Source organism: Pongo pygmaeus, chromosome 1, assembly GCF_028885625.2.
Source record: "Pongo pygmaeus isolate AG05252 chromosome 1, NHGRI_mPonPyg2-v2.0_pri, whole genome shotgun sequence".
In the NCBI taxonomy this organism is placed as follows: Eukaryota; Metazoa; Chordata; class Mammalia; order Primates; family Hominidae; genus Pongo; species Pongo pygmaeus.
The window spans coordinates 12,664,166-12,679,986 of record NC_072373.2 but is presented as its reverse complement, the minus strand read 5'-3'; the positions used below and the strand labels follow the sequence as shown (position 1 = coordinate 12,679,986).

General features: G+C 42.2%; 2 protein-coding genes across 14 annotated transcripts in view; one reads left to right on the top strand and one right to left on the bottom strand.

Annotated features, from left to right (window-relative positions):
• Positions 1 to 9,656, top strand: part of LGALS8 (galectin 8) — a 34,397-nt gene extending 24,741 nt beyond the window's left edge. For 7 of the 13 annotated variants that reach the window (XM_054476539.2, XM_054476549.2, XM_054476576.2 and 4 more), the window contains 4 exons: positions 107 to 232; positions 751 to 839; positions 1,948 to 2,113; positions 5,227 to 9,656. In XM_054476539.2, the coding sequence (XP_054332514.1) occupies positions 107 to 232; positions 751 to 839; positions 1,948 to 2,113; positions 5,227 to 5,376 (531 nt within the window). In that variant the 3' untranslated portion in view covers positions 5,377 to 9,656. The remainder of the gene's footprint in view (positions 1 to 106; positions 233 to 750; positions 840 to 1,947; positions 2,114 to 5,226) is intronic. The other 6 variants (XM_054476602.2, XM_054476614.2, XM_054476605.2 and 3 more) reach the window with 2 other exon arrangements.
• Positions 7,902 to 15,821, bottom strand: part of HEATR1 (HEAT repeat containing 1) — a 53,728-nt gene continuing 45,808 nt past the window's right edge. Inside the window, exons 36-45 of the mRNA XM_054476536.2 lie at positions 15,447 to 15,739; positions 14,412 to 14,562; positions 13,320 to 13,478; positions 13,020 to 13,154; positions 12,766 to 12,870; positions 12,511 to 12,679; positions 11,811 to 11,965; positions 10,799 to 10,957; positions 9,235 to 9,343; positions 7,902 to 8,224 (exon numbers count right to left, since the gene is read on the bottom strand). Of these exons, the coding sequence (XP_054332511.1) occupies positions 8,136 to 8,224; positions 9,235 to 9,343; positions 10,799 to 10,957; positions 11,811 to 11,965; positions 12,511 to 12,679; positions 12,766 to 12,870; positions 13,020 to 13,154; positions 13,320 to 13,478; positions 14,412 to 14,562; positions 15,447 to 15,739 (1,524 nt within the window). The 3' untranslated portion in view covers positions 7,902 to 8,135. The remainder of the gene's footprint in view (positions 8,225 to 9,234; positions 9,344 to 10,798; positions 10,958 to 11,810; positions 11,966 to 12,510; positions 12,680 to 12,765; positions 12,871 to 13,019; positions 13,155 to 13,319; positions 13,479 to 14,411; positions 14,563 to 15,446; positions 15,740 to 15,821) is intronic.

Here is a 15,821-nt window from a genome sequence, read left to right as displayed (position 1 = left end):
ATTTCATGTGGAATATTTTATAACGTTGCATAGAAAATGAACAGTTTAAACTGTGGAGGGCAGCTTCATTCATTCCATTCCTTACTGTAGAACTGTTTCCCTACAGCCTAGTAATAGAGAAGGAGACATTTCTAAAATCGTACCCAGAACTGTCTACACCAAGAGCAAAGATTCGACTGTCAATCACACTTTGACTTGCACCAAAATACCACCTATGAACTATTTGTCAAAGGTTTGAAGAGCCCCAAATTTACTTAACTGTATATAAAAATTAAGTTGTAATGAGCTGTTACGAGTAACCTGTACCCAGAATAGAAACCCAAAGCAGCCCCCTCTGCATTTGTGTGCGGTCCCTGGACAGATTCGAGTCAACCAGGCCTGCCTCTGAGCCATTCCTGTGTATTTCCTCAGCACCTCCCGGCTTGGCTGCTTCCCCTTCAGGCAGAACACAGTACTGCCTCAGACCCCAGGCACAGGGGGCCTTCCTGAGGTGTTTCACTCATACAGAGGGCATTGGGTCCCATCCTGTCATTCATTTCGTCATCTAAAATGTAATCAGTGAGTGTTTGTCTCGAGCCAGAGACGGTGCTGCTGCAGGGGACCCAGCTGGGACCAAGGCAGACTGTGTCTCCCCTCCTGGGATTTACAGGGTCATGGCTCTGAAACATTCTGTAGTGTTCTCTGGACACGAGTTTTCCCTGGAGACCGCTTTCTGCAGGCCTCTTGGTCCTGACTGTGGCTTCTTTTCAGAGCCTGCCATTCGCTGCAAGGTTGAACACCCCCATGGGCCCTGGACGAACTGTCGTCATTAAAGGAGAAGTGAATGCAAATGCCAAAAGGTCAGTATCCTTGGGTACCAGTCGCAGTGCAGATACTTCTGTGCCTGTTACCGCCTTCCACCTGTGAACGGTCTTGTGAGCTAGAAGTAGGGCTAGTGTCAGAATCATTTCCAAGGTGAGATGATTCAAGCAGGAGGACGTTAGATTGCTAACAGCCAGTTGGCAGCAGAGCCAAGACTAAATAAAGCCCAGTGTTCTGACCTCGGCTTTTTCTGGCCAGACAAGAGAGTAGCATTTTTGTCCACGAGGCCTATCCTTGCCTTGTAGAACTCCAGGGCAGCCCCGTAAGATCAGGCAACATCTTTTCTTTTTTTTTTTTTTTTTTTGAGATGGAGCCTCACTGTGTCACCCAGGCTGGAGTGCAGTGTTGCAATCCCAGCACACCACAACCTCCGCTTCCTGGGTGTTCAAGCCATTCTCCTACCTCAGCCTCTGAAGTAGCTGGGATTACAGGCGCGTCACCATGCCCAGCTACTTTTTGAATTTTTGTATTTTTAGTAGAGGCAGGGTTTCACCATGTTGGCCAGGCTGGTCTCGAACTCCTGACCTCAAGTGATCTGCCCACTTCGCCCTCCCAATGCTGGGATTACAGGTGTGAGCCACCACGCCCGGCCCAGGCAACATTTTTTAGGGCCCCTCTTGTCATGTGATTTAGAAAATTTCTGCTTTAACAACTTTTTCCACAGATGTCCAGCCTTCTGAAAGCTTGAAATTAGAGCTATTTCCTAGAAAGTGGCATACTTTCAAGAAGGAAGGAACCACGGGTAGCTGATGAAGAGAATACCTGCTTGAGAGGATCCCAGGCTCCTGCAGCCTGAAGTAGTCATTCAGTTTAGCGTTAAACCTTCCATTTCTGTCCAACCACATCTCAGCCTCAACGCTGATTTTAAAGGGTTTTTTTTTCGTATTTTTATTTTGCAAGTAACGAATTAGTGGAATGCTGAGTTTACAATTTCAACTTCACCTGCATTCCCATGACCGTGTGGATACGCGTGTTTCATAGCGTTAGAATCATAGTTCAAGTCTGGTCATTAACATTGCTGAAACTGCCACTACTCTGTCCTACTTGGTTAATTAAGGTTTTTTTTTTTTCTTTCTTTCTCAAAAGCTTTAATGTTGACCTACTAGCAGGAAAATCAAAGGATATTGCTCTACACTTGAACCCACGCCTGAATATTAAAGCATTTGTAAGAAATTCTTTTCTTCAGGAGTCCTGGGGAGAAGAAGAGAGAAATATTACCTCTTTCCCATTTAGTCGTGGGATGTACTTTGAGGTGAGGTTACAGTTTTTGAAAATGGGATAGCAACAAGAATCCTTGGAGCAGGGGTGGGATAAGTGGTCCATTTAAATCAAGTCCTAACTCAATATGTGGAGGTTGTGTATGTTTTTTGTTTACTTGGAGATTGTAATTTGCCCCTTTTTATAATGTGGGCAATCAGTATAAATGGCAAAGCCAGTAGAGTGTCAAATTATGTGCATTGGAATTGACATTTGTCATCATATTAAAATTCCTGCGTAGCCCCATATTGAAAGGAATTTAACACAAGGAAGCTTGTGTCAGGACTGGAGTCACACATTTAATCGTATAAGTGGACTTGAGGACGTGGAGACCCTAAAACTGCTTGCTTGCCCTGGCCATCATCCCCCATCAGGGTAGATGGTTTCAGGTGGCAGTCCTTTCTCCTAAGGAGTTAGTCTTGTTTGTATGTATTTAAAGAAAAATACATCAGTCCCTTGGAACTAAAAGGCATGTAGTCCTGAGTCCCCAGATAGGTGAATATTGTAACACATACCTTTCCCAAAATATGTTTCTGGGATGCTGAGCAGAGAATAATCTCCTTGTGATGCAGATGCTGGGTGGTTGGCCAGCCTCAATCACCAGCTCAGGTACCACTGCCTCACACAGTCACTTAGGGTCATTGGTTTAGGTTATAATTCTACAGCATTTTAAACTGCCACATTGTCTGGACCATGTGGGTTCTTGAGGACTCATCAAAACCCGTTACTAAAAGCATGAATATCAGGCGGAATAGATAGCAATGTGACATTCGTATTTGTCCCTAAGTTCCAGTCTAATGCAGTGCCCTGGTATGTGGAGTGTAGACAGATGTGGGCTAATCATGGAAGGTTCCCTGGAAGTTGTGGATATTGGTTTGGAATTCAGAAAGCTGGGAAGGATGTGGAAGGCTGAAGGTTGGCTTTTCTAGATTTAGGGCATGATTTGAACAAGTCCTTAGAGGTGGGAAGGGCAGCACAGGGTTGTTGGCTTGGCAAGGGTCAAGGCATAAAGGGTGACTTGGGGTTCACTGGAGGGAAACAGAGGTGAGCGCTCTAGAAGGAAGTTGAGCCTTGTGGTGGGTGACAGGAAACCAATGATGTAACTTGTTTTTGACCTATCTGGGCCCCAAGTTTGGATCTGCTATATTAATATAAAAAGGACAATAATGATACATTCAAATAATGCTGAAAAATACTAAGATGAAAATATCTCCAACTTCGTAATTCAAACCATACCATTAGGATTAGGTGAACCACATTCCAGGCATTTTTTTGCAGAGACAGTGAAAAGGATGGCTGGCTGAAGGAATGAATAGATGAATGTTATATGCTTTTGAACAATCGTCTTTTCCATTTAATTTTCTAATTCAGGAGCAGTAATTATCCTTGTGTTGATCACTGTTGACGATTTTCTGTACTGATAGGTCCTTTCCGGGGGCTTCCATCTCTTGCCTTTTAAATATGCTTGCATTGAGATTATCTCAGGTCTTTCCATTATGCCATTACTTTCATTTTAAATCTTCTTGCTGTTTCAAATACACTTTAGTTGTATCTACAGTGTTTTAAAAACAATCTCATTCAGTGTTGTAATTTCATCTGTGGGCTCTTCCTCTGGATGAAATCCATGTTCCTCCCAGCATCAGATGGTTGTGAGCGATTCTGTTGTTCTGTGTTTTCTTCTAGGCTGGGGGTCTTGCAAAGGATGTGCCTTCTTTTCATTTGTAGTAGTCTGCTTACCCGGAAGCATGTCATTTTTTTGCCACTTGCTTGTAATTCACTGGCTTTGCACTTGCTCTGATACGGTACAGGTAACTAATTGACACCCTCTGCTGCCAACTTGGTTTTCCTTCTGAGCTATAGCATCAGGCTGTGTGTTTTGTGTTTTCTTGATATTTTGTTAAATATATCCGGGGTCCCTTCTACCTGGTTGGAACTGGGATTCCCACCATTCTTGTGGGGATAGAATCTCAGGTTACACCTATTTCCCCAATCCTCTGTAGCCACAGAAGCTTCATCTTGGTCAGCTCTGTTATCAGAGTGCAGGACTTGGGCTAAAATTTCCTCCCCTTCCTGATTTTCCTTGACAGTCCTTTCCACTGCTCCTATCAAAAGAATGAAAACCCTCAACTTGCTGCTTTGCAGATTCAGGTTTTGTGCTTCACTCTGGCCTCTGAGGGTGGGGCCGGGTTAGCAGCAAGGCTGAGCTGCCCCTCTTTCTTCTGAAGCCTTCATGGGGGCGAGGAGCACAGGGAGAGCTCAGTGCAGGGCCTCCCAGTGGCCTTCTCAGAGTGGGTGGAAACCCTGCCTGGCACTGGCAGCGTGGCACCAGAAGTATGAAGTTTAGGTGTAAAGGTGATGTAAAAGGCTAGTAAGTTTTGTGGTTTTTCGTTGTTTGAGTCTTGAGCATAGCTGACTGTGAAGGGCGAACACGGCCGATGGATCTGAATGAATTTGCCAGAATGTGCACCACTTCTGACTTACAGGATACCCAGCTTTGACGGCTTTGGACAAACACACTGAGGCCAAGATGTGCTGAGCTTATGGAATCAGGATCACCAAGCAGCTGTAAAAACCCTAGCAAGTGCCTTAAGCTGCTGAAATTTCATATTAATTTTCTGGTTTGTTCATGGTCCTAGAGTTTGAGGCAGAAAAATCAGGATCCAAGTCCCTTGGTTCCAGGCTACTAGCTGGAAACAGCATCTCAGGGAACTAAAGCAACCATATTAGGAGTTTTCCTGCTTTAGGGGAGTCCCCAGCATCGGCGAGGAGGGGCAGTACTCTGGCTTTCCAGGAGCAAGGGGCAGGATGCGGCTGAGGGAGAGGGGCTGTGTTGAGGAAAGGAGGGCTGCAGGCCCTGGGGATGGTGTGAGGCTCCAAACATGTCCGAGTCACTTCCCTGGGTGGGATGAGGCAGACAGTGCCACCACCAGGGACACTATAGTTAGATTAGGGTCTTGGAAGTCACAGAAGGAAGTCAGCAGCAGCAGGCTGGAACTTTTCTATGTATAAAGAAATCAAATGGTTTACTCTGACACCCTGTTAGTATGTGACAAACACAAAATTTTAAACTAAGGGGAACCACTAATGGCATGTTTCCTTTCCTTTCAGATGATAATTTATTGTGATGTTAGAGAATTCAAGGTTGCAGTAAATGGCGTACACAGCCTGGAGTACAAACACAGATTTAAAGAGCTCAGCAGTATTGACACGCTGGAAATTAATGGAGACATCCACTTACTGGAAGTAAGGAGCTGGTAGCCTACCTACACAGCTGCTACAAAAACCGAAATACAGAATGGCTTCTGTGATACTGGCCTTGCTGAAACGCATCTCACTGTCATTCTATTGTTTATACTGTTAAAATGAGCTTGTGCACCGTTAGGTCCTGCTGGGTGTTCTCAGTCCTTGCCATGAAGTATGGCAGTGTCTAGCACTGAATGGGGAAACTGGGGGCAGCAACACTTATAGCCAGTTAAAGCCACTCTGCCGTCTCTCCTACTCTGGCTGACTCTTCAAGAATCCCATTCGACAAGTATTTATGGAGTATCCCTTCTATAATACAGTAGCTAACATGTATTGAGCACAGATTTTTTTTGGTAAAACTGTGCAAGGAGCTAGGATATATACTTGGTGAAACAAACCAGTATGTTCCCTGTTCTCTTGAGCTTCGACTCTTCTGTGCTCTATCGCTGCGCACTGCTTTTTCTACAGGCATTACATCAACTCCTAAGGGGTCCTCTGGGATTAGTTATGCAGATATTAAATCACCCGAAGACACTAATTTATAGACGACACAACTCCTTCCCCAGTGATCACTCTCATAACCAGTGCTCTATCATATCCCATCATTGAGGACTGATGTTGACTTACATCATTTTCTTTATCGTAATAAACATGTGGCTCTATTAGCTGCAAGCTTTACCAAGTAATTGGCATGACATCTGAGCACAGAAATTAAGGCAAAAAACCAAAGCAAAACAAATACATGGTGCTGAAATTAACTTGATGTCAAGCCCAAGGCAGCTGATTTCTGTGTATTTGAACTTAGGGCGAATCAGAGTCTACACAGACACCTACAGAAAGTTTCAGGAAGGGGCAAGATGCATTCAATTTGAAAGATATTTATGGGCAAAAAAGTAAGGTCAGGATTAGGCTTCAGGGATTCATAAGGCAGGCACTATCAGAAAGTGTATGCCAACTAAGGGACCCACAAAGCAGGCAGAGGTAATGCAGAAATCTGTTTTGTTCCCATGAAATCACCACTCAAGGCCTCCGTTCTTCTAAAGATTAGTCCATCATCATTAGCAACTGAGATCAAAGCACTCTTCCACTTTATGTGATTAAAATCAAACCTGTATCAGCAAGTTAAATGGTTCCATTTCTGTGATTTTTCTGTTATTTGAGGGGAGTTGGCAGAAGTTCCATGTATATGGGATCTTTACAGGTCAGATCTTGTTACAGGAAATTTCAAAGGTTTGGGAGTGGGGAGGGAAAAAAGCTCAGTGAGTGAGGATCATTTTATCACATTAGACTGGGGCAGAACTCTGCCAGGATTTAGGAATATTTTCAGAACAGATTTTAGTTAAGATAGATATTATTTCTATCCATATACTGAAAAGAATACCATTGTCAATCTTATTTTTTAAAAAGTACTCAGTGTAGAAATCGCTAGCCCTTAATTCTTTTCCAGCTTTTCATGTTAATTTATGCAGAGTCTCACCAAGCTCAAAGACACTGGTTGGGGGTTGGGGGTTGCCACAGGGAAAGCTGTAGAAGGCAAGAAGACTCGAGAATCCCCCAGAGTTATTTTTCTTCATAAAGACCATCAGAGTGCTTAACTGAGCTGTTGGAGACTGTGAGGCATTTAGGAAAAAAATAGCCCACTCATATCAGTCCTTTTAAGTCTTAAGTTCATTTTCATTTTATGTGGAGGAAAAAGATTTAAAAAGCTATTAGTATTTATTAATGAATTTTACTGAGACATTTCTTAGAAATGCGCACTTCTATACTAGCAGGCTCTGTCTCTAAACTGCAGGTTGGCTTTTTGCTTGCCACATTTCTGCGTTAAACTTCTATATTAGTTTCAAAGGCTTTTAAACTCAATGCGAACATTCTACGGGATTGTTCTTAGATGCCTTTAAAAAGGTGGCAGATTTAATTTTATTTGAGCCCTCACTTTCCAACTTCACCATGACCCAGTACTAGAGATTAGGGCACTTCAAAGCATTGAAAAAAATCTACTGATACTTACTTTCTTAGACAAGTAATTCTTAATTAACCACCAATGGAACTGGGTTCATTCTTAATCCTGGAGGAGCTTCCTCATGCCACCCAGTGTTTCTGGGCCCTCTGTGTGAGCAGCCAGGTGTGAGCTGTTTTAGAAGCAGCATATTGCCTTCATCACTCCCGTTTCCCAAAAGAACAAAGGATAAAGGTGACAGTTACACTGTGCCTGGGTTAAAAAAAAGCATTCCAGAACCACTTCTCTTTATAGGCACAACAAAGAAATGAAGGCTGAAGTTCGCTTACCCAAAATGAAAAGTAGGCTTTACAGTCAAAAGTATTTCTGTTGATTGCTAAATAACTTCATTTTCTTGAAACAGAGCAACTTTGAGTGAAATCTGCAACATGGATACCATGTATATAAGATATTGCTGTACAGAAGAGTTAAGGCTTATAGTGCAAATGAGGCATCAGCTTTGGGTGCTAAAATTAACAAGTCTAATATTATTACCTTCAATCAAGAAGAGAATAATAAATGTTTAAACAAACACAGCAGTCTATATAAAAATACCATGTATCATTTACTCTTTCTGCAGCTCTATACAATAGGCAGGAGAGGCTTATGTGGCAGCACAAACCAGGTGGGGATTTTGTAAAGAAGTGATAAAACATTTGTAAGTAATCCAAGTAGGTGTATTAAGGCACCAAAAGTAACATGGCACCCAACACCCAAAAATAAAAATATGAAAAATCAGTCTGAACTCTGAGTAGAGTATGAAACACCACAGAAAGTCTTAGAAATAGCTCTGGAGTGGCTCTCCCAGGACAGTTTCCAGTTGCTGAATAGTCTTTTGGCACTGATGTTCTACTTCTTCACATTCATCTAAAAAAAAAAAAAAATCAAAATTAAAATCTGAGTCATTCCGCCTGCCTCGGTTCTCATTAGTTTAATTCTTAATGCCTTGCATTTTCTGGCAATCATTCAATCAAAAGAGTGAAATGAAGCACATTAACGAAGCAGGAGGAGCCATGGACCGCCTTCCTCCACACCGCTCCTTCCGCCTTCATTTCTTGCCCACAGGCTTGCACTGGAAGCTGAATAAGAATCCCCAAAACTCAAACTTCCTAGGGATGCCACCCCTTTAGTAGCTCACACTTCCCCCCTCCAAGAGCTAAGAAACAAAGGAGAACGTACTTTTGTAGCTTAGATAAGCAATGAATCAGTAAAGGACTGATCTACTTGCTCCACCACCCCTCCCTTAATAATAACATTTACTGTTATTTCCTGTGCCTAAGACTCTATGTTCTAGAACTGTCACAGCTCCCCATGTCACACTCACTAGCTTGTGATCTTTGTCAAATAACTGAAACCTTTTAAGCCTCTAGTTTCCTTCCTTTGTAAAACAGAGATAAAATGTTGTGATTTTTAAGTGAGATAATCCATGTAAAGCACCTAACATGGAGTAGTGAATGAACGTCGGTTGCTACTAAAAGTGGACATCCTACTGCATCCTTAATGCCACTAGGCATTTCCATACAATAACCTCTCATCTGGGGACCAAAACTTCAATCATATAAATGTATGAGGTTAATTAAAAACACTACTGTAATCTGCTTGTATGATCACAAAACACAACAAAAGTAAAGATAGTGAAGATTACTGTAAATGGACTCTCAAATGATCAGGAGGTGGTCACTTCGCAACTCGCTCCCTCCACCCAACTCAAAACAGGAGCTCGAGCCTGCCTGTATTTGAGACTGGAGCCGCCTGTATGAGGACTGGATCAACTGCTAGTCACGTTATATCCAAATCTGCATTATCATTGGGCACATTTTCACAGAATTTTACTGAATTATTCCTTAATTAATAGTTGGGAATAGTTTAGGAATTACCTTCCATCAACTCTGCTAAGAAAGGAATGGATTCTGGTAGCAAGACAATATAATTCTCCTTTAGTTTTTCAGCCAGTGCTAACACAGTAATCAAAGCCGCAAATCGAACCTGAAAGGGATAAAAGAGCAAAGAAATAAAAAGTAGTGTTACTGTATTTATTATCTGAAGAGCTGTACTGACTTGAGACAAGCTCTAACTTTTTAAACATTAGTTCACTTGCGTTTATTCACTTCATTATGTTCATTCAGCTTTCATCTTAGAATACCAGTTTCACCATTTGGGAGCTGTTTGTAATATGCGCAACCTTATAAATCAGTGTTTTCCAAACTGTGTCCCACGACTGCAAATCTTTAATGTGAAATGTCTTTTTATAATCTCTTCCTTTAAAAAAAAACCAATAAAATAAAATACCGCATGCAAACTCAAGTGTGTCGCCAGATTTTACTTCACTGGAGCTCGCCAGCCCGCCATGCTGGCAATGAAGTGCCTCCAGCCACCTCTGGCAGGTCTCCTCACCCACAGCCTCTGACTGGTCACCACTATAGTTGTATGAGGGGCCAGGACACTCGCTTGGGATAAACTCCCATCTCAGCACTGAATAAAAAACATTCTGTGTCACAATATCCTAGTTTTGGGGCTTTAAAAACATCTAGGTGTTCCTCACATGCCTTGTCTATGATAAGGAAAGCAAGCAGTAGTTGGGTATTGTTAACTTTTCAAACAAAAGCCCTACTGGTCTTCTAATTTTGGATATTTTAATTAAAGAATACCTGGATAGTACAAAGTGAATTATTAGAAAAACCATCTGTAACTACCTAGATTCAATCAGGATTTCCTTTATTTGTGCAAAGTAAAATATTACAATAAATTTGATGCTGCTACTTGTATAAAAACCTATGGTTTAAAATGTGGGGGTGCATCAAAATAGTCTCATTGTTAGCATATCCTAATAAAGAATTTGAACTAATAAATCCTATTAATAAAATTCTGCTTTGGTCTGTTATAGCCAGTAAAGTTCTAATACAATCATTAGTTTGAGAAATGGTGACTCATTGCTAAAACTTGGGTGTGGAATTTTGACTTCCACTCAACCTACCCATGTTTTATTTCCACTGCCACCACTTACTCAACAAGATCATGAGCCTAGTATCTATAAACAACAGAATGTATTGCGTAACTCAAAAGACTATTCTGTGGATAAATTCAATGCATTTCTCTCTGGAGAACAATGACATTTCAATGGCACTTAAAAAACAAGGAATTACTTCAAGTCTTTGTTATTTAAAAGCATTTACAAAGTATTTAAGTACTTCTGCCCAGCGCACCACTGGGGTGGGGATAGGGCATTGCTATTCTTTACAAATAGCCTGTAAGTAAAAAACAAAATTTTCTTAGGCACAAATTTCTGCCTAATACAAAAGACCAGACCTCTAGTACTGGATGACAAATAGCAATGTTCTTCCCTGCCAGTTTACCAGGGGCCTACATCTGTGACCACCTGCAGGCTGTTTAGGCTATGCAGTGAAAAGATGCAGTTTCAGTACTTGTCACCCAGTTCCTAACCTTAGGTGAGGAGTCTCTCGTCTTTAGCAGAATCTGGTAGTTCAGTGGTTTCCAAAGAGAGTCATCCGCCATGGCCACTGAAAACTGTGCGATGCATGGTATCAGGTGCTTTGTCACCCGTTCCTGGAATTTCTCTTCTCCCCCAAGCCTGTTTTCCAGCTAGGAAGAATAAGACAAAGACTTCGAACAAGTCTCATTTCTTTCTTCTGTTTGAAAAAATACCCAACATATAAATATTTTACTATCTTTCATGATATTAGCAGGTTCAAAACCCAGGCATTATTCTAATATTCTCTAGGGCAAATGTATTGCCTTCTCGAACTCAAATGGAATCTCATACCCTTTATCATCGCCCCTTTCTCTCCAGCAGAACATCTTAGAGGAGCTCTTTCCTCCAGAGGGCAGCCATGCTCTGACGCGTTCTCAGTGAGGCCCAGTTAAAACAAAAATGAATACATTACCCATGACACCTTATATCATGTCTGTCTTTTGAGCAGTTTAAAAAATAAAAAATAACTCAGGGCCAGGCATGGTGGCTCACGCCTGTAATCCCAGCAGTTTGGGAAGCCAAGGTGGGCGGATCACTTTAGGTCAGGAGTTCGAGACCAGCCTGGCCAACATGGCAAAACCCCATCCCTACTAAAAATACAAAAATTAGCCAGGTGTGGAGGCGGGCGCCTGTGATCCCAGCTATTCGGTAGGTTGAGGCACAAGAATTGCTTGAACCCGGGAGGTGGAGGTTGCAGTGAGCTGAGATTGCACCACTGTACTCCAGCCTGGGTGACAGAGCAAGACCTTGTCTCAAAGCAACAAAACAAAACAACTCAAATTCCACAATGAAGTTATATCTTTGAAAAAACAATTTTCAAATAAAACATTTCATTAAAAAGACCAAAAAAAACAACCTTACAAAGAAAAATCCTAGCAAGCTGTCATTTGAGCAGATCTAAAACCTGCCAAGCTTGAACAGTGATGGCTTCCTCAGCAACGAAAGATGATTCTGTTTGGTTACCTGATCCACCAGAGGCATCATCAAGGCTTCTGCTCTCTCTTTACTTATAAAATGCTGGGTATCAAAAAGGAAGATTTTGTATAAACAGTTCAAAATAAACTGCAACAGCAAGCAGCACTTCTCAGGGTCATTTTCAGAGTCAAAAAATGCTTCATCTGTAGACGTGGGAAGAGTAAAAATGAAAAAACACTGAACTTAACCATTTAATCTCCAATGTTTACACTGGAATCACTATTAAAATAACTATAATCGGAAGAGTCTAAAATGATCTAGAAATCATAATCAGGATGAAGGCAGAACACAATGGATGGTCTCTCGAAGAACGATTCCTTCTTTTAGAGTTAAGATTCTAACACTCACTCTGGCAAGTTAAATTCCCTCAACTGTCAAGTGGGTCACATATTAGCATTAGAGAATAAACTAATCTTAATTTTTATGTTTTAAAGTTACTTCCGGTAACTGACAGTAATGGCCATTTACTTTATTCTTTCTCCCAAGTGAGGTGACTTATAACATTTGTTCATCATGCTAAAACAACACTTCACTGTCTGACAACAATGAAGTAAAAAATTCACCCTCCTTAGCTTAGCACTTAAGAACCTCTAAAATCTTGCTTCCAAGCACTAGGTTGTGTCTTAACTGGTACCTTGTATAAGGCACACAGGGCAAGGGTGACAGCTGAACTGAAGCAACTACCCACCTGTTTTGGAGATGTTCACCTGGTTCAAGGTGTCAGCAAAAGGCTTCACTAAGTGGCCGGCAAACAGAGTAAAAAGCCCTTTCAGCTTTTCAGCAATGCAATCTGCCAAGTTGTAAAATGTCAACAATCTGTCCTTTGGGGCATCTTCTGTTTTAGCCCAATCAAACAGCTAAAAGGATAAGATAGTATTAGTTTCTTTGACATCTTGTCACTTAAATCTGAGCACAAAAGAGAGGAAGAGGAAGAAAGCATCACCTTGAAGAACAGGGGCCTGAATGTGACCTCGGAAAGTTTGACAACCATGGCTACTAGACAGTCAACGATACAATTTTCTGTTTTTCCAACTTCCTCCAGATCGTTCTGAAAACAGAAGAGCCCATTTATTAGAGTGCTGATATCTGACTGTAAATTATTTTGGCAAGTACCACTGTTACACAGCTAGATTGTTCTCGGACTCTTCTATAGGTGGATAACGGCTTTAGGATTTGGATGAGTGAACCTGAGCTTACCTCAGAGTGCTGGGCTCGGAAGTCTAGGGCCTCCAGGAAAAAGGCAGTTAGCTGAGACTGATGGGAGGTGAGCTCTTCCTTCTTCATCACCCCAATATGCTCTTGCAAGATGCTCATAAACGGACCCATGTGATTCTACCAATAACACAGTAAAGAGATGTGCCATTTTCAAATGATTCCTAGAGTTCAGCAGTGTGTATTTTTAAAAATTAAATAAACATATTCTCTTTAAGTCAAAGTTTACACATTTCAGTACCACCTCTCCCTTCTCCAAAGTCTTAATACCCAATATGATCTAACCTTCCAGTTCTTCTCAATCTGCTTGTAAGTTTTTTTGACGGCGGGCAACAGGACTCGGGGTGCAAGTGTGGTAGCCAGTGTCTTTTTAAGAGATGTGAGACGGATATTAGCCTGTGAGGCAGAACCCATTTCACTAGTGATTTTCTCCAAATGAATCACCTACAGAAATATAAAAAAAGTATCAGGGCCACTGCAGATCCTCACTGACAAACACACACTTACAGAGAGGCTTCATGATGACGTACTAGTGTTTGGAAAATATGCTTAGCACTTTTTAACTACACACAGAGTTCCTTTTAAAGTCAGCCCTAAACGTCAGTGGATGAAACTGGGCAGACACCTCTTGCCCAACTTGCGATCAGGGACGAAGGCCGATGGTAGACAGAGACGCACACAGAGCACACAGACAGATGATTTTCTTAGAGGACAGGAATGCAAGGGACCATGGCAAGAGTCAAGTTGCTAAAAAACTGAGAAAGCTCCTCAGAGCACAGGCCCCTTTCTGTGAGAAGGCTACTTTTAAGCCCTGGCTGTGGTGTAAGTGAAGCGGTTTAATCATTTGCCCCATGGTAATGAAGGCTCCTAACCTTGTAAATGGCAAATGATCAACACAATGGAACAGCCAGGGCTCAACATTCTTGAGCATTTTCACTGGCCCCTAGTGTGTTGACAGGAAACCGCTGACGTGCAATACAAAAATTCTGCTTTGCAAGATGCCTTAGGATTAAACCTCTCACAGTAGAAACAGGGCCCACCAATTTCCACAAGTAATAAAAGGCGGCTCTACCAGCCCAACTTCAAAGATCTCACAGAAGAAAAAAAAGCCAGAATACATTCCGCACAATTAAAGAAGAGAAGCATCTCGCTAAAAAGTGACCCCCATATCAATTTCAAGATTAAGTGGCAAGGATGATGGAAGAGAAAAAGTACACATTTAATAAAAGCAAGTACATCTCTTCAGAAATAAGACTCCTTTCTGTCAAACAGAAACTAACCCTTAAAGAAAAAACAAAATCACTACATTCGTGATATTTTACTTTCCCCAGCCACCTCGCGTAGCGTGTCGTGGCCATGGTGGCTATCGTGGCTCACCTGGGAGAGAATGCCTTCCAGATAGGGGCTGATGAAGTGCGGGAGAGTCTCCACAACCTTCTGCAGAGCGGCCAAGGCACTGAGCAGGTAGACCTCGCTGGAGACCAGCTCGCTGGTGTTCTTCATTGTTGTCAGCAATGATGGCATCAGGCTAGAAACAGAGTAAGAGCTTTAGAAGAACTTGAAGCAGAAACAGAGGCTAGGGAATGGAGTAGAGGGCATTATGGAAAAAACCAACAAACTGTGCCTATTACATCGCTATCTGCTTCATAGCCTAAAAAGCTCTGTCTACGCATTTTATGTGGCTAAGCACAAGAAATCTCCCAGTGCTAACAGTATGGACACAACAGTAATTTAAAAGATAACAATGTCTTTCATTAATTGAACACTTAACTATGTGTCAGGCCCTATGCAAAACTCCTTGCAAGCACTGCCCTACAGAAATCCTATGAGGTAGATACTGTCTCTGTTTTATAGACAGCAAAGCTCTAACAGGTTAAGGAACACACTGGCTGTACAGTAAGAACTACTACAGCCAGGAGCTTCTAACTTCCAAATTTGGCAGCAGAAGGCAACTTTGGCCTTGCCTAACTGGGTGGGCCCCTCTGCCAAGAATCTTCACCCACTGCTTTTTGACTATACTAGACAAAAGGAAGGAAGAATGGGGGACGATTAACATTGCAAAGCAGTGCATCTGAAGATAAATAGGAAGGCTATGTCTTTCTGTTTGAAGATTATTTTTATTATTTTTTTTTAAGAGACAGGGTCTCACTCTGTTGCCCAGGCTACAGTGCAGTGGTGCAGTCATAGCTCACTGCAGCCTCAAACTCCTGGGCTCAAACGATTTCCCTGCCTTGGCCTCCCAAAGTGCTGGGATCACAGCCGGGAGCCACCACACCCTGCAAGATCAATTCTTTAACAAATCCAATTTTATGCAACGTCTACTCAGAGGAAAAAGAAAAAAGTCACCAAAGTGTTATTTTTCAACGTGTGCCAGGTGGTAACAGCTCCTGTTCCAAGTCTCCGGCCGCATACCTGGGAAGCTGGGGGATGGCCAGCGCCTCCAGGGTGGAGGTCACCTCTGCTACGCACAGCAGCGCGCTTCCCAGGACATTCTTCTCCTCCTTTCTCTCTGGAGCAATCAGTTTCACAGCAGTGCTCAGCACTGGGACAAAAGGATCTGGATTTTCTGCACCAAAATTCTTGCATAAAAGCTTTAAGGTATACAACGCTGTCTGTCTGTTGATTGCTTGTTCTTCTTCCCCTTCCTTTTTCTTATGCTGCACAATGCCCAAAAGGTCTGGAACCAGTTTTAGGAAACGGGTAACCTGAAGGGGAGAGCCAGAATCCCCAAATCATTAAAGCTGCAAAAAACGTTTGTCCATTTTCCCATTGTCACAGCTTGAGATT